This window comes from Ambystoma mexicanum, chromosome 2q (genome assembly GCF_040938575.1).
Source record: "Ambystoma mexicanum isolate Mex_15411 chromosome 2q, UKY_AmexF1_1, whole genome shotgun sequence".
NCBI classification, from domain to species: Eukaryota; Metazoa; Chordata; class Amphibia; order Caudata; family Ambystomatidae; genus Ambystoma; species Ambystoma mexicanum.
The window spans coordinates 154,533,924-154,556,486 of record NC_090924.1 but is presented as its reverse complement, the minus strand read 5'-3'; the positions used below and the strand labels follow the sequence as shown (position 1 = coordinate 154,556,486).

The 22,563-nt window shown below is 45.7% G+C and overlaps 1 protein-coding gene across 1 annotated transcript in view; it reads left to right on the top strand.

The window, feature by feature from the left end:
- The window catches only part of ARF1 (ARF GTPase 1), a 184,121-nt gene that overhangs the window by 55,280 nt on the left and 106,278 nt on the right, over nucleotides 1–22,563 (top strand). The window contains exon 3 of the mRNA XM_069647077.1: nucleotides 20,411–20,521. Within this exon, the coding sequence (XP_069503178.1) occupies nucleotides 20,411–20,521 (111 nt within the window). The remainder of the gene's footprint in view (nucleotides 1–20,410; nucleotides 20,522–22,563) is intronic.

Sequence of the window (22,563 nt, the reverse complement as noted above, 5' to 3'; positions counted from 1 at the left end):
CGCTGGGAGGTTGAACGCCCTTGGGAACCGGAGTTCGAGTCAGTAGAGAGTAGAGGGAGTCGAAGGTGCGTGTGAGCACCGGATATGTGTGCAGCTGGTGTGGCATTCGTTTAATAGCTGCTTCTTAGCGGTAGTGTGGTGGTTGAGAAATCGGGAGTATGTGTTCGTTCTGGCAGGCGTTATCCAGACCGAATGTGGTTGCGTTAGGCCTGAGGAGAACGCCTGGCTGTGGGGGTGTGTAACCAGCAGTGTTATGCGGCAGATGTTGGTTTGAGAACAGTTATAATGAATGGGGTCATAGTAACTGTGTTCTAGTTGAATGGTGGTGTAAAGAGAGTAAGCATGGTGATGTGATATGATGGGTTACATGCTCTTTCAAACGTTCCATGCAGTCCGTTCTGTGCACTCCGGTCCGCCCCACGCACTCCAGTCCGTTCCATGTATTCTAAGTTGTTTTATGCACTTCACATATTTCACCCGTACCATCCACACACGTCGCCCGTTCGATCCACACACGTCTACAGACTCTTCTGCACTCATCCACTCTACACTCATCCGTTCTGCACACTTCTCTGCACTTACGCACATATCTGCTCTACCCATCCAGCTGCTCTCATACACGTCGCTCTACACACTCCTCCGCTCTATTCACTTTGTTCATTCATCATGCATTACATCCATTTCATTAATTTAAATCTCGTTACTGTTTTCGTACGATTTATTCTTATTATCCACTTCAGTGCTTTGATCTACTCTACTTTGTCCTTTTATTTTCTATTAGCGGTTATTAGATGTCAATTTCTCGCATCTAGACTGGACTGGGCTTGTTTGATTCTTTATTTACAGCTTGCCCAGGTTGGGGTGGGGGTGGTCCTCAACCCGAACTTTGTCTTAGTTAGGGACCCAGTCTACTGCCATTTGTTTACCAACTTGTTTTCCTGCCAAGTCTATGGTTGGTACCTTTTTGCTATTGATTTGCACGGCATTTGAAACTGTCAGCAGTTGGTGCATTTTAATGGAGTCAGAGGAATTGTGGTACCACATAGAAATTGTGCTCAGGCAATACTAAAATGATGAATGTACAAAGTTTTATTTATATATATATATATATATATCCTAGTGTGTGGACAATCCTTTGTGGGGGCTTGGGGGACTACACTGTACTTGAGAACCAGCCTGCATCACCACCTGAGAGCTTAAAGGAATGGTTCGGTCAACATTTTTTATTGCCCCTACGGGTCGGCCATGTGTTTTTAAGCCTAAATCGCTCGATTTTAGAAAAAGTTCCTATGGGCCTTACCCGAGTTTTAGTCCATTAACCCTTTAAGTGCCATGGGTATTTCTCCCCAGTGCCAGGGCCTTTTTTGGTTATTTTGGTATGTGGCCATTCAATGGCTTGTAACTTTTTTGTTACATGAGATATCTCGGCCAAATTTGGCTCCTTTTTTTCCCCACATGTAGGCGGTCGTAACGCCACCCAGGAATCCCAGGTTGCTGTAGGGGCGTCAAAGAAAATAAGGAAAAAGTGCGAAAATGTTGGGTTTTTTCAACCAATGCCAATAAAATGATGTACAAATAAGCCTGTGGTTTTTTCCTTGTAAGAGCTAGGAACAAATGGTTTGCTGTGCTGAGTTCCCCAATTTCGTGGCTTTCAGGAACAGGTTGAGTGGAAATGGGGGGGAAAAAAATATTTTGATGTGGTTATCAACCGTTTTGTGAGAGGTAGGCGATTTTTGCCAATTGGACATGCATGGACGGAATGGAAGAAAAGGGCAGGAAAGCCAAATTGAAGGACAGAAAGGCATATATTTCTGAGTAGACAAAATTTCAAGTTTAGGAAGGGGTGATTTGCATAGGTCAGGCAACAACTAGGTAGGAGAAACTGCCATCGAATGGGGGAAAAGCGGGAAAATGACTGGAAAAAAAAGGTATGCGTTGGACATGGTTGGCTTGGTACGGCAATGGCTTCTATGAATTTTGAGAAAAGCAATGCTCTGCTACATTCCCCCGACTCTTGCAGTTAGGAGAGCATACAATTTTTGTAGTGTTTTTACAAAACAAGCAATACCACAAGCCAAACACTGAGCCATGGTACACAGGAGTTTTACGCTCTCGGCCTGACCAGACGCACTTAGCATGTGTAAATTTGGGAAAACCAATGTGGTGAGGAACGGCATCCATACATTTTTTGAAAGAGCACAGGCAGACCTTTTCAAGGGTAGGTGACTTGTGCAGGTTACAAAAGTGTATGGTGGCTAAAGCAGCGACTAAATGTAGGTCACATTTGGGAAAAGAAAGGGTTGTGAGACAAAGGGCACCAGCAAATGGGTCAAAACGTTATGAAAACCACACAAACACAACACATGGCCTACCGTCCCGCGTTCCCATAGGTGTCCCGATGAAAATGGTACCCCACATGTGTGGGTGCACCTACCTGGCCGCCAAGGGGAAAGCCTAAAACACAAGTAACCCCAAGTCTGTTTTCAGAGGGAAATCTCAGACATTCTGCCGACCGGCACAACGTACAGATATGGGCCTCGGGTGTCCAAGCCACCGAGGAAAACGGGGAACCCCATTTCCGAAAAGACACCCGTGGGAATCCGCAGAGGTATGATTTGCGCACATCGCCCCAGAATTTATTACCCAGACAGCCCTGCAAAGTCCGAAATGTGGGGGAAAAAAACGCTTTTTCCGCACATTTCGCTCGACGCACCCATCGAAACACGCCCCCAACAACACATGGCCTACCGTCACGCATTGCCACAGGTGTCCCGATGAAAACGGTACCTCACATGTGTGGGTGCACCTACCTGGCCGCCAAGGGGAAAGCCTAAAACACTGCTATCCCCCCCAAAGGATTTGGGGAGGCAACCGACAGATTTAGGCCTGGGGTGCTTCAGCCACCAAGAAAAACAGGAACCCCATGCATTTCCGAAAAGAGGACACCCGTAGGAATCCGCAGAGGTATGATTTGCGCACATCGGCCCAGAATTTATTACCTAGACAGCCCTGCTAGGTTTTATTACCTAGATTGGTGTGCCAATCTGGCGCCGGGGTGCCCAAACCTTACTGCCCCACCCACTGGGGGGGCCTGTCCCACCATTTTTGGGCCCCCCTCCCCCCATCCCAAATGGGTGGCAGGGACACCTCATGCAGGCCTCCCTGGGCCTCCTACAAACAGGTGCGTGAGGTACACCCTACCTCCATTTGGGGTGGGGGGGAGAGGGCCACCACAAAAGGTGGGGCAGGACCCCCAATAGATGGGGCAGTAGGGTTTGGGCACCCTGGGGTCAGATTGCCACGCTAATGTGGCCATCTGCACCAAGCGAAGTTGGGTAAACAAAAAAAAAATACAAATTCATAGGCTGCTTTTTTGGGGGGGGGGGCTGAGGGGCACCCTAAATTGGCAGCGAATGATGTACTGCAACGGGGGGTGGCCCTCAGCCCCCCCCCACCCCAAATGGAGGGCCCCACCTCATGCAACCCTCCCTGGGGGCTGATATCTGCTCCTAGGAAGGGGCATCTGACCCCAGGGAGGGATCCAAGAGGTGGGGCCCCCACTATCTGCCGCCAGGAAGCAGCCTATGAATTTGTATTATTTTTGTTTACCCAACTTCGCTTGGTGCAGATGGCCACATTAGTGTGGCATCTGCCCCCAGGGCGCACAAACCCTACTGCCCCATCTGTTGGGGGTCCTGCCCCACCTTTTGTGGTGGCCCTCTCTCCCCCACACCAAATGGGTGGCAGGGACACCTCATGCAGGCCTCCCTGGGCCTCCTACAAACGGCCGCGTGAGGTACACTTATAATATCCATCAAACAACTGTCGAATACTATGTATTTGCCCTCTTTCATTAGACCTTCATCCTGTGTCAAAGTTGTTTCGACCTGTGACGTTGAGGACATATCGCCACATTTGAAAGAAATATCGCTGCTATCAAGTTCTGATGCGTCGGTGAATGCTGCTGCTGGTTCATTCTGTCATTTCAACATCTGCTACTTCAACATTGATGGAGAACGCAATTTTTTGGCGGGTGTAGATTGTGTGAATTGATCTGCGACTACTTCAGAGCTATCTTCAATGCATCCAGTATCATGTGGTGGTGGTGCGGTCGCACTGTAGCAATGGTCCTTTACAACTTTACTGGATTCTCCGGACACATTCATTTCATGTTCTGGCCATTGGACATGAGCAGCTCTAGTCTCAACACGCGGCGTCTGAATTAATAGTTCCTCCATAGTGTAAATGGTCTGGCAAGCAACATCTCTCATTCGCTTCACTGTCTGTGTATGTATAGTTCGGACACCCACGGGTAAGTAGAAGACAGATTGGAAAAGGGATGTTCAGTTTAAACACAAAATAAAGTATGCTACAATTGACTTGGAAAAAAACATAAAATAGTCCCCAGCACAAAAAAATTTCTAAAGTTAGGAACTGTTTGTAACTAACCTTATTTTTGTTTGTTTTCTTTGCAACTTTTTTGACTCGACCTTCAACATCTGCACGCTGTTGCTCCGATTCATATCCGCATGTCTCCCCTTCCGCTTGCGCTGCAACGACTATTTTCTGTATCCGTATAGACAGCACGGAATGAGGCTCCATCGACTCCCTGAAACGTAGTATTTTCATTACTGTGTATCAAAATATTGTTAGCATAAAACACGTGAGGATGAACACACAGGTACATCTCAATAGGCAAACACAATTTAAACATTGTGTGGAACAATCAAACGACAAGTATTCGAGCTCTGATGACCTAGTTCAATGGAGCTGTCGGTATCCATACCTCTGGCTCTGCATGGACTGCCACAAATGATTGTATTGAATAGGAGGCATCAGCAACTCCCTGAAACACAGTACTTGCGTTAGTATGGTTTTAAATATTGTAAACCTAACACACACTTGGGGTCGACGGCACAGGTACATATAAAGAGATAACCACAAATGTTGTATTGTCTAAAAGAATCAAGGAATATTTAAATATGATCAGATTTAATCGACTTATTTCTCCAATTTCTTTACATCTGCATCATCTAAATGGTATCTTGTGATTGTAGCGGAAGCTCCATCGTCTCCCTGAAACACAGTACTTGCGTTAATAGGGAAGAAAGTATAGCAAATGGAATCACGTTATATGATCACGCTCGATGGAGCTGTCAGTATCCATACCTCGTGCTGCTGAAGAATATCTATGGATGTTGTAAATGTGGTGTGCACTTCCGAAAGCTGTTGCGCCGATGCGTATCCGCATGGTCCCGCTTCCCCTGGAATTACTTGAATGTCAGGCTCCGCATCAAGTGCGTGGGTTGACGCTGCAACAACTGCCTGAAACATAGTATTTGCATTAGTAAGGATTACACTATTGAAAACACAACACACCCTTGAAGTCGACCGCACAGGTACATATCAATGGCTAACCACGAATGAAACATGGTGTAGAACAATCATACGAGTGTTCCAGTCCTGATGATCACGGTCGATGGAGCCGTCCGTATCCATACCTCGTGCTGCTGAAGAACATCTAGGGCTGTTGTCAATGTGGTGGACGCTTCAGCATCTCCCTGAAAGACAGTACTTGCATTAGTATGGATAACACTAATTATAACTGAAAACAAACACCAGGGGACGACAACTAAGGTGTATTTCAATTGGAAAGCACTAACCAAACAATTTGTAAAATAAGCACACGATACATAAAAACTATTACCTGACATGCATAAAACAAGTCTGTAGCGGAATAGCCAAGTATGATTACCTGATACGCGCTAGAAGTGGTTGATAACTGCGGGCACGTCACAGATTTAGAATGTTCTTGCTTCAGATTCAGTGGATAGTCAAGCAGTTGTAAAGGTAAATTGTTTGATGATGAAATGCAAATATTTAAAAAATTCCCATGTAAACCGACAGAATACTTGAGAATAATGCTATTGAAAATGTGCAATATAGTACAGTTCCCTGTGCCCATAAATAGATTTCCTTTGGGGTTTATAAAATCGAAAAATAATGCATTGATAAATGTCATTATTCAAAAAGCTATACACTCATATCAAAAGTATTACAAGGGACACAACACCTAAAATATCAATTAATCCATTCGGCTACCTACGCACTACCGCAAGGCCTATAGCTAAATCCGTACACTTGACTCACCAGTGGCGGAATGTGGACGAAAGGAATGGCGTTTGCGAGCAATTTTCGTGTCGTTCGCCGTTTATTCTTCTTTGTTACCCAAGATGTGGCGTACATGTTTGAGGAAAAGTGCCGGCTGAAGATGCGGTATCAATCACCCCTCTTGTCCTCTAAGACTTGGTGGACTCTACTTTCCAGCTCATCCATTGGATATCCGCAATGTCTGACCCATTCTCTTATTCGATCAACAGTTTTCGGGAATACATGCATTGTAGTGCCTTCAGATTTAGCATGGGTCTTCGAAGGGCAACCGCTACAGGCAGGCATTGTTGAATTCTGAAAAGTAAATATCAAGATTATTATAAAACCTTGATGAATAAAAATGTCAAAGTAAATGAACCGTACCATGCTCAATGCAAGGTTTGTTTTGGTCGCCAGAACTATACCAGTTTATCATGTGCGCCTTAGTATTTGCATAAGGTACAGAAACTTTTCAAATGATGTGACTAAACTCTGAACATGTGACTCGTCCCTTGGATGTTCTGTCTTGCATGAAAAGGAAACATGCTTACATTATAGACTGGACCCCCGAAGGAAGCAATTCGATTGACAATTGACACAGATGAAAATAAATAGGTCTATTGATAGCATAACTATTGAAACTGAAGTCCATAGCAATGAGACCAATGACCATAGCTCTATTGGGTACTGTAATCGCAAATGGATAGAAATGTAAAAAATGACCGAAATATGACTAGGATACATGGCCTTACCTTGACCAACTAACAGTTGGATTCAGCAGGCCGAGCAGTATGTTGCAGGAGAACAGGTAGATAGCCACAGGTAGCTGAGTTTGCTCGAAGCGGTCACAGATAGCACGACGAGGAGCAGATTAGCATAGATTGCAGTGCTTCTCAGGTAGAAGGTTCAGGAGTTGACTTGCAAAGCACAAAGATGTTCACATGAGACATATCAAGTGGTTTATAAAGTATTAGAAACAGGGGTGTGTTTGTGAATGAATGACGTGTGTATGTTGGGGTATTATGTGGATTGCAGGGGGGCGGCCTGCCTCGGGAGGCCTGCCTGGAGACACGGGGTTTGAGGAGGCCATGTGAGCGATGGCCCCTGGGCGTGGGATACCTTTTGAAGTGTACATGCTGTTTGGCACCTTGGCTGTTTGCACCCGTGACAGCCCCCCATGCCAGAGCTCATCCCCGGGTGCAAACCGCCTTTGATAGAGGGGGTGGGATGGATGGGCCTGGGGCGTGCAGATAAGGCACAGGAAGACTGCTGAATGCGCACAGCACATGGCCCCCACCCTCGTTCCCACTCTGACTGGAAAACTCCAGAGGTATTTGCAACAGCTAATAAATGTAACACATCACTCTTCCTCTTCGATCACTGTCCTGCATGTGAACCAGCCGGAACTAAGCACATAGCTCGTTCATCTCCACAAACGTGTCCTCAATACCGGCATGCATTATTGAGAATATATTATGTTAGCTTAGATAGTGACCACCCTGCTTCACAGCGACCTGACCTTCACCCATTCGGAGCACAGATGTCTGACGTCCATCCTTGAATGGAGACCCACTTGATTCATTTAAAAAATTGAAACAACCGTTGTTAAAATATATGTGGTTTTATTTTGTATCTTATTTTGATGACACAAAAATACAAGACTTTACACATTGTACAGGTCAGGTTGCAGCACAATGAGAGAAAATCCCCTGTACTGACCGCTGTCACTAGGGAACGTTTCTCTTCTGGCACAGACGGGTATTACTCTTCAAACGCGGTGTCCAAGCCTCCCGTGAAGCTACCATGTAAAGGAACGATAAGCCAGCAGCCTGTACCACCTGTGAAAAGGAATGAAACAAACTGTTTTTAAATAACCAAGATAAGTTTAATAAACGTTTGTTTTCAATGACAATTCTTGTAACTAATGGCATTCTGCTCGGACAAATGCTATCTAGACACTGCACACTATTGAACGACTTTCATGCGTTACAATGATATGTAATTTTGAATATAGTAGAACATGAAATAGGAGTGGCATGACAAGCAGAGTATACTTACTCGTTACTCGGATTACGAGGACAAACAGTTGCGCGAAGTTCGTGCATAAGCACCATCATTATCCTCAACACGGACCGTGTGAGGCAGGCTGCCCTGAAGCCTGGCAGCTCGGTGATGCATTGCGGTCGTGGCTCGCCTTCAGAAATGTAAGCCACGCATCCCGGTTTTTCACAGCAGCAGCAGTTCTCGTCCTCGGTTGGCATTAGCTTGCACCGATTGCATGTGCACCAGGTGGAAACACCGTCCATGCGACTGGGTCCAGGCTCTTCAGCTGTTGAATCATCCTCCCAAATGCCATCCGAAGACCCATCGTTTTCGCGTGTTTCCCTTTCCAGTAGTTCCTCCTCGGTATACTCTGGCTCGTACATGTAGGGCATTATTATAGCCATTGTGTATTAAACAAACTAAAATAATTTATAGCGGTGGTACTGGTATCTGTTCACACGGGCTACAAGCAATGAAGGTAGCTGACCAGAGCACAGAAACGAGTCACAGAATACTCAAAGTAACAGAGAGAGGAATGGAATTGAAAATCTTCTGCTGTGTGTTCTGAAACGGTCTGTTTATACTTATTGAGGAAAGCGGTGTCCTGCCATTTCCATGGTGACACGTCATTAGCTGAAACGCAGCGAATGTTGCCACGAGACGTGCTTTGGCGTTGTGAAATGGGCGGTATGCGTCTGCTGATGACAGGCTCAGGCTTAGGGGCGGGGGATATGATTTAGTGCCGCAAAAGCAGTTCAGCCAGGGCGATGGGGGGGGGAAATGAAAGGATTATCACAAAATGGCAGCTCCCTGATGCCTGTTTTCGCATGCGTTTAATGGACGAAAACTCGGGTAAGGTCCATAAGAAATGTTTCTAAAATCGAGCGACTTAGGCTTAAAAACACATGGCTGACCCATAGGGGCAATAACATTTTTTGACCGAACCATTCCTTTAAGCCTTGATTGCTCGTCTTTCGCTACCACGTGGAGAATCTTGGCTGGGGTGCTCTGTGCTTCTACTCTGCCATATAGAGGGCAGGAGTACAGCTAACGCCCCTCCAGTCTTTACAGACAGCAGTAGTCACTTCTGCTGGGTTCACCAGTTGCTGGAAGGTGCTGCAGGAGTCTGTGATAGTCTTATTCGGTTCTTCTGTTTCAGTGGTCGACTTGTCTTTTGCCTCAGGATCCTCGCCTTTTATCCAGGAACCCAGCCAATCAACAGTCATGCATCATTCAAACTTTAGGTGGTGGCAAGTTGGAACTGGATCCAGGCAGTCCGGCCAGAAGACAAAGGGCTGAAGAGTTCCAGACTCCTCCCTAGATTCCTGTCTTCACACACTGGAGCCATAGTGGGCTTGCCAAAGGATTTCCACTGAAGACCTAGTCAAACTAGGACCTTCTACCAACATGGGTGGGAAGGACCAAGAAGGGAAAAGCGCACAAGAAGTGGAGGAAAAAAAGGGCCACTGTTTTGGGTCAACAGTGACCCTTCTGTGCGCTACCATGGCTGTGAACAAAGCCAGGGTACGAAAAAATGCACAAAAGTTGGTAGAACTCGTCCACTGCCACAAGACATCCAAGTATGCCTGTCACTGTAACATAAATGTTACATGAGCAATGCAAAATGGGATACAATGTTACTCCATCAGCACTCCACATATATTGGTGTGCCGATTTTGCAAAAGGAAAAGCTAGGAAGGATAACCTTTTAAAAGTAGGCACAGAAGATGCTTTGTGCTGCAACATTGAAACACAGATGCCTTCAAAAGTATGGAGGAAATCAACACTCTGTAATAAAGTAAAAACTAAATGAAAAGGGTTCCCATGGTCCGAGCAAAAAGACTGAATGAGGGAGAAAGGAGCAGGCAAAAAGGTCCAGATGTCCAGTAAAAAGTGCAGTGGCTGTCGTTGGAACCTCTCCACCTTTACCCCAGTCAACTCATCAAGTCATCTGGGAAAATTGTAGTCCGGAGGGTAATTAAACACAAAGCATTAAACGCAAAGCATTTGGCACCCCCCTGCCCTCCATAGGATAACCTCGAAGTTTCTCTTTATCCTCCCATTCCATTCCACTGCCTTTGGTCGTTGAACCTGGGTAGTACCATCCGAAATATGAGTACACATTTTACTTACCTAGAAACTTTGCTGCATCTCTTCTGTTGACCAATCACCAACACAAGTACAGAGCTATGAAGTTATTCTCCAACATAGTGAATGCCGACCCTACCACTATTTATTGTGGAGTACCTCAAGGCTCCTGTACAGCCCCTACTCTGTACAACTTTTTCACAAAGCCTCTTTTCGACTTGCTTGACTATCTGGGTATAGCATATACAAATTATGCTGACTGTGTACCCAAGCACTCCTACTACTGTCTTGCTCCTATGACCAAGACGCCACAGTACTACACAATCTACACTACAATCCAAGCCTGGATGGCTGCTAATGGCCTATGCCTCAACGGAGATGAGACTGAAATTCATATCCTCGGACAGAAAGCCACCTTAGCCAAGCTAAACCTCCAATACTCCAACTTTAACATAGACAATTCCACCATCAGTCTCATCCTCTGTAAGGACGTTGGGTGTTTTCATTGATGCTAACTTATCTATGAAACAAGTTGGCACCATCGCCTACGCTTCAGCATACAGCACCAAGCTCATTAATGCTGTAAAGCCTTACCTTTCCAAACCAACTGCCTCACAATAGCCAGAGCAACCATAGGTGCCAAACTTGACTACTGCAATGCTCTTAGCAGGCCAGACAGTTGGCACATTGGCTCCCGGTCAAAGACCGCATTACACTCAAAATTCTTACTATCACGCACAAATGCCTCAACCACACAGCACCCACATACCTATCAGAAACTATATCCAAAACCACCTCAGCGCGCCCTACAAGAACGCAGTATACCAACCAACTACACATCCCTCACATCCGTAGAGTTAAAGCTGGAGGGATAGGTTTCTCGTACACGGCACCTAAACTCTGAAACTCGCTCCCCAACCCCTCACCGCAACACTGGCCCTGAATTCCTCCGACACAGTTGTCCCCTACCAGCCTTCCAGGAACCTCAGATCTCGCTCTGCATTCTCCTAGAGATCCCACACCACAGCTCCGTTAGACTTGGCGGTTCCGCCCTCTCCGTCCAAGCACCAATCAACTGGAATTTCTTTCCATTAAACATTTGCAACACGGAAAACCACCTGAAATTCAGGAAGGCTCTTGAAACCTGACTCTTCCCAATACTCTCCTAATCCACTGCTCCCCGTGAATACACCTCTAATATACGCCTCCACATCATTCACAACTCTGGGGCCGGCAGCTCTCGCAGCGGTTTCACCTGACACTACCACATATTGCTAAGCAACACTCCCAGCCAATTGGAACCCCAGATAAGCCAGCAGTTTTCATTGTGGCACACCTGACCCACCATCAACCCATCCACAACTCTCCCACCGGACAAGCACTTCAGCAAAGCCAGCAGCTTTCGCTGAGGCACACTTCGCTCACAACATTCTCACCATGCCGCCATCCTCCGGCCCACATGAAAGAGGACGAACAATGAAATAAGTAGCCCAGGGTAGCACAAGCTCATCACTAAGTAATCACTCTTAACCTGCATCCCTCATTCAGGGAACCACTCGACATTAGCAATCGCCCACCACAAAGGTATTCCCAAATCTAGGTACAACAAACGATTGATCTTTGTTACACTATGGAAACCTACTATAATATAGGCTGAAACCTACGGCACTTTGAAGCCTAGGCCTCCCCATCCCACTCACCCCCACACCATGCAGGATTCTCGAATCGAGGTGTAGCCCCCTCCTTTGTTTATTATATGGTGAGACCTACTGTACTTTTGAGACCTAGGCCTCTCTCCCACTGTACAAGATTCTCATATCTAGGTGTAGCCTCCATCTGTTTAATATATTCGGATACAGTATGAAAGCTAGGCCCATTGGCATAGGACTCTCAATTCTAGACCTGGGTACGTATATCTTCAGACCACTAGTGTGGACACAGGCTGCAGGCACGGCCAAGCACCCATGCACGATAGAATACGGCTATGGCCAAGCACATACGGTCTAGTTCACACAGCCGTTCAGAGTGAAACACTTGGCGTATCTCAACACCTCTGCCACTAGCATACATCGACCACCGCCAGAAAGGAAACCGATATAGCTGACCTCACATACTCTCTGAACAATAACGATCTATCTGTAACCCTCAGCAGCACCCACCCATGTGTCAGATGTCTCTTGGGCTGCTTAGTCGAGCCTTGCCAGCCACCCAAGTCTTAGAATGGCAACATGCACACATACATCTCCTAAGCTAAACTCCGTAGAATTTTCCAAACATAGACTACGGTCACGAAGGGCGTTCCAACCAAGGAAAATGCATTGAGGCCACATAAGTGGGGAAAGAGTGCTATATAAATAACCAAATAAAATACAATGTATACTAAAAAATGTATACTATATACGATCTGAGAAGTAACGCTAATGGGTGCATGTTAAAACGTATGTTTGATTCTGATGATTGAACATAAACATTGGTTATAAAAAAAGTCCTCCTTGCACCCCCCACATCTTATCTAAGAATCTTGACTGACACATTGATCCTTCTGTCCCCCCCCACACCCCCTCAAATATTTATATTGAACTACATTTTTCAGGATATCTTCCTATCTGTAGCTTTAGCTTCCTTCTTTGACTTAAGAGGTTATGTTTCAGTCATTGTATGTCTGCCGGGCAGTTCTAATCTACCTCCTAAAGGGGCCATCTTTGCCAATCAGGTTATTTCCTAGTCTGTTTTTTCCCAAGCAGGGGTCTTGTCCATCTATAACCACTCTAAGCAGATAAGGAAGACTGTTGTACAGAATTCTCAGGAAAACTGCACCCTTTCTTCTCCAAGTGCAGGGAAGATTCACTTGAGGGATGACATTCTTGTGGACTGAGTTGAGGGTTATTCACTCACTGGATGTTTGAAGGGCAACTATTTTATCTTCTCCTCAAACCTTTATTTCCCATTATTTGAGCTGGGTGTGGTGGGGGCGCGAAGTTGCTTTTGCTGCAATTGCATGAAATACTGTTGATGCAGATCTCTGCTGTTGTATAATTATACTTTTTTTGTTTGCAGCAAATCTTGGCCTCTGTCTTTTTCGTTTGTTCCTCTCAATGCCTCTGGGTTTGGTAGCCCTTTATATTGTAAATGTATGGGACAGGAAAGGGGGGGGGTGTGATAATGCCTCTATCTTGGGGCATCCATAATAATGAGTCCAACTCTTCCTAATTACATTTTTCGCTCCCATACTTGGTATGAATGGCCCTCAAACCACTTGTCTAAATAAGCAGATGCTCAATCCTGGAAGACCCTTGATGCAGAAATGCATACATAGTCACCCAGTTATTGTTTACTGTGTACATCATGGAGTGGAGTATGTCAGACCAAGTTTTGCTGGAATGCTGGTTCGATTTTAGGTTCACATAATTTTTATTTTCGTGAAACATCTACTTGGAGAGAGGTCCTGCTGTAGCCACGTACCATGCACCTTCCCTTTTCCAACATCTATGCTACAAATGTTAATGTTGACATTTGTACCGCGCACTATCACCACCGGAGTGGTCCCCTGGCGGCTCTGAAAGAGGGAGGGATGGAGGGAGGGGTGGGTTAGTGGGTGGAGGCTGGAAAAGTGCAAGATTGCAGTGATGTGCTGTTGGCAGCCTCAGCCCGGTGGTTCCGTCGGCTGGGCCTGGGGTGTATGCGGCCGGTAGTCGTCGTGTGCTGATGTGCGAGTCTGTGTGTTTTTGTTTTGTTGTTGCAGTGTAGTGAAGTTTGTGCGGTTTGTTGTGCTGGAGGTTTGTGGTTGTTTGGTTTGGAGTTTGAGAGGTGTATGTAGAGAAGGAAATTGTTAGTGGTATTGGTTATTTGGTATCTCTATCCTGGATTGACCGGTTGGGCTCGTGTAATCTTACACGACGGGGTGCTTGCGCACCCTGTGCCTCAGAAGGTACGTGCCCGTTTTGCATCGAGGCCACTTGAGCATTTAGCTGTCCCCTTTGTCCGCTCCCTCAATAACTTTGCATGCTCCTCACCCCCACCCACATGACCAGTGCCCCTGCTAGTGTCCATACTTCCGATTGTGTGGTGATTGGTATCTCGTCCGTTCTACAACCCCGTGGTACCTAGTTGTAGCTGTATGGGCGGTGGGGGCTGGTAAGCATTGGCTGGGGTTGTTGCCTGGGTCTCGCAGGTGGACCCCTGTGTCCAGCGTCAGCCCACCTGGTGCTCAGAGTACTTCTGTTGGTTCTAGGGGCTTGTCAATGTCCTTTCCTGTTGAGTCATTTGTCTTATTGTTGTTTCGGTTTTAGTCTCTGGTGTTGAAGAGCCAGGTTTTTAGTAATTTTCTGAATTTAAGGTGATCTTTGGTGTTCCTTATTACTTTTGGGATGTTCCAGGTTTTCGCAGCTAAGTGGTAGAAGGCGGTGCCTCAGAGTTTTTTCTTGATGTAAGGTTTTTGTTCCAGTCGGATTTCGTTGGTTGACCGGAGCAGTCTCGTTGGCTTGTAGATTATTTTCTTTTGTAGGAATTCTGCTCCTTGTCCGCAGATTGCCCTGTGCGTTATGCACATTGTTTTGAAGGCGATAGTGTTTTACTGGGAGCCAGTGTAGTGTTTTTAGGGCCGGGGTGATGTGGTCTCTTCTGGATAGTTTGAGGAGTAGTCTGGCTGCTGTGTATTGGATCCGTTGTAGAGGTTGTTTGCATAGTCGATACTTGACATGATGAGGCCGACGATGGTGAGTTTTGTGTGTGAAGGAGAGGAAAGGTAGTTTTTCTTGCCGTGTGGAGGAGGAAGAAGCAGCATTTCTTGACTGTTGCGTTTATTTGCGGTTCTAAGGTTAGGGTGTTGTCCATCAGGACGCCTAGATTTTTTACTACCTTAGATGGTGATGGTGCAGATCCCATTTCCATTGGCCACGGGATGGCGGTTTCCTTCTCTTGGTCTTTGGATATGATCATGATTTCTGTTTTTCCTGGGTTGATTTTCAGGTTGTTGGCATTCATGCAGTTGAAGACTTCTTTTAGATAGTCGGTTAAGTTTGAATGATCGGCTTGGGTGTCTTCGATCTTGTAGATGATTTGAGTGTCGTCTGCGTAGTTGTAGCATTTGATGTTGTGTTTCTTGAAGATTCTGGTAACTGGGGTATGGTAGATGTTGAAGTACAGTAGTGATCGTGAGGATCCTTGTGGTACTCCAGTCGTTGACTCGCGGGGTGGATTTGAAGGGTTTGATCCAAACGGTTTCAGTTCTGTCTGCTAGGAATGATTTAGTCCAGCGTAGCGCTGTGTCTGTTATGCCTATGTCTTCTAGTCTTTTGGTTAGGGTGTCATGGCTAACTGTATCGAAGGCTGCGGAGAGGTCGAGCAGAATAAGGGCTGATGTTGTGTTGGAGTCTGCGTTTGTTTTTAGGTCATCCCAGATGGATAGTAGTGCTGTTTCTGTACCTCTTGTGGGTCTGAAGCTGACTTGGGCTTGGTCTAGCAGGTGGTGTTCTTTGACGTATTCTTGGGTTAGTTTGTATACGTAGGTTTCGAGGAGTTTGGCCGGGAAGGGGATGTTTGAGATTGGTCTGTAGTTGGAGAGATCATCTACGTCCCCGCTTGTTTTTCAGAAGTTGTTTGATGTAAGCCGATTTGAAGATCCTTGGTACGGTTCCTGTTGCCAGTGATAAATTTAGTTTTCTGAAGTATTCTGCTGGCGTTCCTTGTGTGAGGATTGATTTGTAGATGTCCGGGGGACAGGGATCCATTGGTGAGCCCGCTTTCTTGCTGTGTTTTACCAGCATTGCAAATGCCTCTGCTGATATTTCAGGGAAGTTGTTGAGTTTGTGCTGCAGTTCTAAGTTAGGTTCGTTTGGGTGTATGTCGCTGTTGGATGGTTTGTCGGATGTCCTTGATTTGTTTTTTGAAGTGGTCTGCAAGGTTGTTGCATAGTTTCTCCGAGGGGGTTGGGGTGTTGTCACAGCCTGGTGGGTTTCTCATTTGTTATTGTTGTTTTGCATTTATATAGCACCTTATATACCATTGGTATGGTCTGAAGGCGCTGGTAGGTTGAACGCCCTTGGGAACCAAAGTTCAGATCAGTAGAGGGAGTAGAGAGAGTCAAAGGTGCGTGTGGGCACCATGTATGTGTGCAGCTTGTGCGGTATTCGTGTAATAGCTGCTTCTTAGCGGTAGGTGTGGTGGTTGAGGGGTCAGGAGTATGTGTTCGTTCTGGCAGGATTAATCCAGACCGGATGTGGCTGCGTTAGGCCTGAGGAGAACGCCTGGCTGGGGGTGTGTAACCAGCAGTGTTTACAGAGTGATGTGGAGTATGAGACGGATGTTGGTATGAGAACAGTTATACCGAATGGTGTCATAGTATCTCTGTGTTCTAGTTGAGTGGTGGTGTAAAGGAGAGAGTAAGCATATGGTGGGTTATATGGTCAATTCAAGTGTTTTCTAAAATGTTCTAAAGAGGCTATTGGGAACACTTCTAAATTCTACTTTCTCAGAGAGGCTATTGGGGACACTTCTAAATTCAACTTTCACAGAGAGGCTATTGGGCATACTTCTATAGTCAGTTTTCACAAAAGGCTATTGGGGACACTTCTAGGTTCAACTTTTCACAGAGGCTATTGGGCACATTTCTAAATTCTACTTTCACAGAGAGGCTATTGGGGACACTTCTAAATTCTACTTTTCACAGAGAGGCTATTGGGAACACTTCTAGGTTCAACTTTTCAGAGGCTATAGGGCACATTTCTAAATTCTACTTTCACAGAGAGGCTATTGGGGACACTTCTAAATTCAACTTTAACAAAGAGGCTATTGAGGGCACTTCTAAATTCAGTTTTCACAGAAGGCTATTGGGGACACTTCTAGGTTCAACTTTAGCAGAGAGGCTATTGGGCACACTTCTAAAATCGACTTTTCACAGAGGCTATTGAGGACACTTCTAACATGCTAACGATCCCATTTCTATCTAGATGCGACGCAAGCTAGAGTTAAGAATCTTGAGTGAGGCACATGCTAACAATCACATTTCTATCTAGATGCGACGCAGGCTAGGGTTCAGAATTCTAGGTGTGGTGCATGTTAAGAATACCAATTTTTATCTAGATGCGGTGCAAGCTAAAGCTCAGTTCCCTACACGTGTGGCACTAGCTAAAGTTGGCAAGTAAGTTCATGTGCATCGTAAGGCAGTATTTACAATCCATTTACAGTGGTCGCAAGTCTTCCTAGGTATGTCTTGATTTAAGTCTATGGCAGTCTATGCTATGGAAGGTAAGGTAGAGTGACGGGGGCTTTCTGGAGTAGAGTGATTGCTCTACACCCCACCCATGCCATACTCACAGTTTTGTTGGCGTCTGGCTTCCTTTGCTTCCCCTGCGGACACCTGCAGACACGTCCTGGAGCCGCCAATGTAGGAGCCGCCCTTTGCCCCGGGCCATTAGCCGCAAGGGCTGCCGGGCAGGGGGCTGCCCTGGAAGGGTCAGTCAAAAGGGGCCAGCAAGCCAATCAGACCACGGGGGGGGGGCGGGAGGAGGGAGGAGAGGGGAAGCAGGGACACGGGGCGGCCAACGCTGCAGGCAGGGCCCGGGGGGGCTCAAGCACGAAAACAAGGCCCAGATCACATGGCCCAAGAGGGTCGGGCTCTCACCTGAACACGCCCGGATGGAAAGGCGGACGGGAGCTGGGACGGCGACTAGGTTCGCCGGCTGCCTTAGAGCAGCCAATCCCACCACGGGGGACGGCTGGGGGCGGGAGGAGGGAGGAGAGGGGAAGCAGGGACACGGGGCGGACAACGCTGCAGGCGGAAATGCGGAACATTTCTTTTTGTGTGTTGGTGGCATTTGTGATTATGTCATCATAATTCCTTCTTTGCCTTTTGAATTTCCTTCTTGTATGTGCGAATTTGCTTCTGGAACAGTGTTTTTTTTTGTCTGGGTTGTAATCTTTCCTCCATTCCATTTCCATCTTTTTGTTTTCTTTTTTCATGGTGCCTACTAGTGGGGTAAACCATTTGGCCATTGCTTTTTTTTGATGGTGTGAAAAGTTTTTCTGGGGCCATCTTGTCAATTGTCTGCAATCCATTTGTGTAATATCTCGGCTTTCCCGTCTAGGTCAGCTAGGTCTAGTTCTGTTGTTGAGGGCTTGGTTACCTCCAGTTGTTCGAATAGGTTGCCTTTTTTGACGCCTTTCCAGTTTCTTTTTGTGGTGGTTGTGAGTTTGGGAGGTTGGATGCAGACTTGAGTAGGCAGAGTGATTACGAATGGGATGATGAGATGGTTGCTCCACAGTATTTGTATTGGCGGTGCCGTGGTGAGTTTTCCCTCGGCTAAAATTGCATCCAGGGTGTTTACTGCCAAGTGAGTTGCCCCTTTTACTAGTTGTAGTTTCATGGTGGCGAGTTCAATTAGTGAGTTTTGGGAGTTGGCATGACTGTCTTCGAACCAGATGTTGAAGTCCCCCAGTATGATTAGGTGTTCGTGGTTAATGGCTATGTTGGTTATGGCTTCTATGAAGTTGTCGACGAAGGATGCATCATAAATTGGAGGTCTGTACACCAGGATGAATGTGACGTTGGTTTTTGGGCTAGCTGTTAGATGTATGACCATGGACTCGCAGTTGAGTATGTTGAGTGGTTAGTCTGTTCTTATTTTTAGCTGTTCTTTAAATGCTATTGCGATGCCTCCTACTTTTTTGTTTTTCCTGTTTATTTGAAGGCATTTAAAGTTTGCTGGAAGGCAGCTTTGGAGTGTGATTTTGTATTTGTCGTCCAGCCAAGTTTCTGTGATGAAGAGGATGTCAATGCCGTTGTCGTCGAGTAGGTCGAAGATCTCTGTAGTGTTTTGACATGGATCTTGCATTTATTAGATTGCAGTGGAGTTAAGAGGTGTAGTTTGGTTTGGCTTTTTTTGTTAGGGTCGTTTTCTGATCTTGTTCAGGAGCAGGTTTCAGGTTGTCGGCGTCCTCTAGTAGTTCTTCTAGGTTTAGTCTAGGGTTTTTGTTTTCATCTGGTTCGTCTTCCAGGGGTTGTGGGTTCTTCTGGTTTTGGTGATGTAAGGTGTTATTGCTTCAGTTGGGTGCTTGTTGTATCTGGTGGGGTTCGTCCTTCTTTGTGATTTTGTTAGGTTGTTTTATGTAGTTGGTTTTGGCGTTGCGTTGGTTCGATCTGGTGAGCAGGTCTCAGCGAGTTATGGAGTTAGAGGGATTTGTCTCTTCTTTCAGTGTTGGTCCGATTTTTGACCCTTTCTGTGGGGGTGTTTTCTGTTGTTGCGGTTCTTAGTTGCAGTTTCGGAGTGTTTGTTCTTTCTTCTCCTCTTTCCCTCGGGTGGGTCGTTTGCGCGGCATTGTATGATTCCGAGTTTTTAGTTTTGTCGTTGTCTCGGTCGGGGTATAAGGTGGAGTTAAGGGTTGTATAGTTATATAGTTGGGTTTTAACGGTGGCTCTCTTTAGTCTCCATCTCCCTGAGCGTGGTTCATTATGGTGAGCTAACCATGTATGTTTAGGGGGGGCACGTGCTGCTGGCCCTAAAATGACTTTGAGGGGCGCAGCTAGGGCTCACTTCCTTCATGTAGTCAGGGCATTGAAGCCCTGCTAGGTTTGAGAGACAGGTCTATTAGTGCAGTCTGAATATGATACAATGTAATATGGATACTGAACCCTAATACACGAGAGACCTGTATAGTGGGAGAGAGGCCTATCAATGTAATCTAAATATTGTACTATGCAGTCTAATATCACAGGTGCTATTGGGGATAGAACCCCAGCTAGATTTGAGCAAATCCTCTGACAAAATACATGTTCTATTCTGCCAAGTATTCATACTGCTTCCACTGCCTTGCCTAGATACTGATGCAAAACCCAGCTATCTATATGTCTTGACATTGCTGCAGTGTTTGATTTCATGTGGTTGACTGTATGAAAAGCTTAGAAGGCCCAGCCCATGCTCATTATACAGATAGATGTTTTACCCTTGACCTTCTAAATGTGCTTTCAGTTGGTAGTGCAGTAGATTATCACTCTGAAGTCACAGAAGTATTTTGGATGGACTTTAGTTAGTGGAATACAAAATTGTCAATGCAAATGTCAAGATTGCATCTTTAAATGTACAAACCACAGTGTTATACTGTTGTAACTTTGTTTTTGTCTTTTTTCTCTAAGGATTTAATGTAGAAACTGTAGAATACAAGAACATTAGTTTCACGGTATGGGATGTGGGTGGCCAGGATAAAATCCGACCCCTCTGGCGTCACTATTTCCAGAACACGCAAGGTCAGTTGCATTCTTAGTTATTTTTTGTTTTTACTATTTTTATATGGAGTTCACAATTTGAATGTGTAACTTTGTCTTGGATCCTATCTTAGATCTGCTAACTACTCTGAATAACAAGGCAATACACACACAAAAGGGCAACTAACTGCTTGCCAAATGTAAAATCTTCAGATCTTTAAGCACTTTGTAATGTAATATCCTCAATCTTACGATCTTGCCATAAAAAATCCATATTTGGTTTACTTAACCAAATCTGGAGGATTTTGCCTGCAGAATTTGACTGTGATCCTATTGTTTTTATTTAATGCTGCATACCTGATAAACCCCTCCGTTTTTCTCTCGCAGCAATGCTTTATTCCGTTTTCGCATTTAAAGTGTTCTTTGAAGCTAAAGAGAATTTGCAATTTGCAACTTGCAAATGCCCCAACACCCCATAATACTTCTCAATGCAGAATGTGAGCACTGGATGGACACCTACTAATCTTGCATGCACCTTCTCTTTATTTAGAACTTGTACTGTAGTCATTTATATATCGCCATTTTCCCATTTGTGTGCCCTCCGTGCACTTTGTTTGGAATGCATTCTGGGACCCAAGTCCAGGTGTGGGAAAACACTGAAGAGTAGAATTTAAGATGCGTGTGTGTAAACATTAGGACTTGCTGTCAAGGCTCCAGTAACCAACCAAAGAGGTCAGGTAATTGGGTGGATGCTGTCGGTGGTCAAGACAGCGCTAGTGCAGGAGACTCGATGTGCCCGTCTAGACCGGTTTGTCATAGGCTGTCGCTGCATACTAATGGCAGAGGCATTGAGGCAAGTCTGGGGTTTCAGTGCGAGAAGTTGTGAACAGCTAGGCCGATATTTGTCATGGCCGTAGCTGCATTCTAGAGGACGTGGTGCATTTATACATAACTTTCAACTCGAACAGAGTTAATCTACAATGTAATTTTGTCAGATTTTCTTTTTCTGTCACTATGGCCTGGTTACCTCCAAGTCTCCCAAGGCAATAGGCTGGTTGTCAGAGTTCATCGCCTAATAGGGGTAGAATGCTACCATGTAGAAGGACCAGGCTAATGGGATTATTTGAGTGCAATAGGCAAATATATTAATTTGACATAGCTACTATGTCTTCTACGCACTAAGAGGATAAGCAAGTAATCTAATAGGCCCAGAGTCTGGCGATACTTGCATGTAACCACTGTGCATTTCAATGGCTAACCTGAGCAGTTATAAGTGCTAGTGGGTACTCGGAGCGTCATTGGAGGGCTGAAACCTTGTAGGCATAATGCTGAGTGGAACCACATGTGTTAATTGGATGCAGTGCCAGGCCACCCACATATCTAGGTCCAACCCTACAGCATGGCCTTTGTCGGTATTGTAAGGGTCTCACCTATGATGCATTTCCAGTCCCCAAAATAAATGGCACTGTGTCGAGCTTTATGCCATTGAGGAGCATCTTGGCATCAGCATGCCTCCCCCAAATTCATCTTAGTGCATACCATGTCCTATACCCAAATCCAACTGGCACACTTCCGCTCTACCTCCAGCGAACCTATGAATCGCGCGTTCCGAGTGCTTGGGCAAGCACCTTTGTTAATTAGGGCAATCCATATAAGTGCGTAACATGGCCTATCCCCATAATCCCACTAGGCACACTTCATTTGCTACCTCTTGTGATCCATCTAATCTAGCATTGAGTGTTTTGGGCAAGCTCCCTTTGGTATTAGATGGGCGGGATCTGCTGGGGCAGAGCCTCTAGGTATTCGGCCAAGGCAGGAGTTTGGATTTGATCCCGGTCCTTTTTTCAGGGGTGTGGGGAGAGCACAATTGCACAAAAAATGCCTTACTGTTCGTTTTTAAAATATAAGTTGTCGCACAGTAGAGCAATCCTTCTGCCCGAGTGGATAGGAAGGAATGGCATGAGACAAATATGAATGAAAACATGAGGAATATCGTCAAACGTGCAAGGTAAGAAATGTACATTTGTTGGAGGAAGAAAGGAAACCAGACACGTAAAACAATATGAAAATCAAATGTCGCCAAA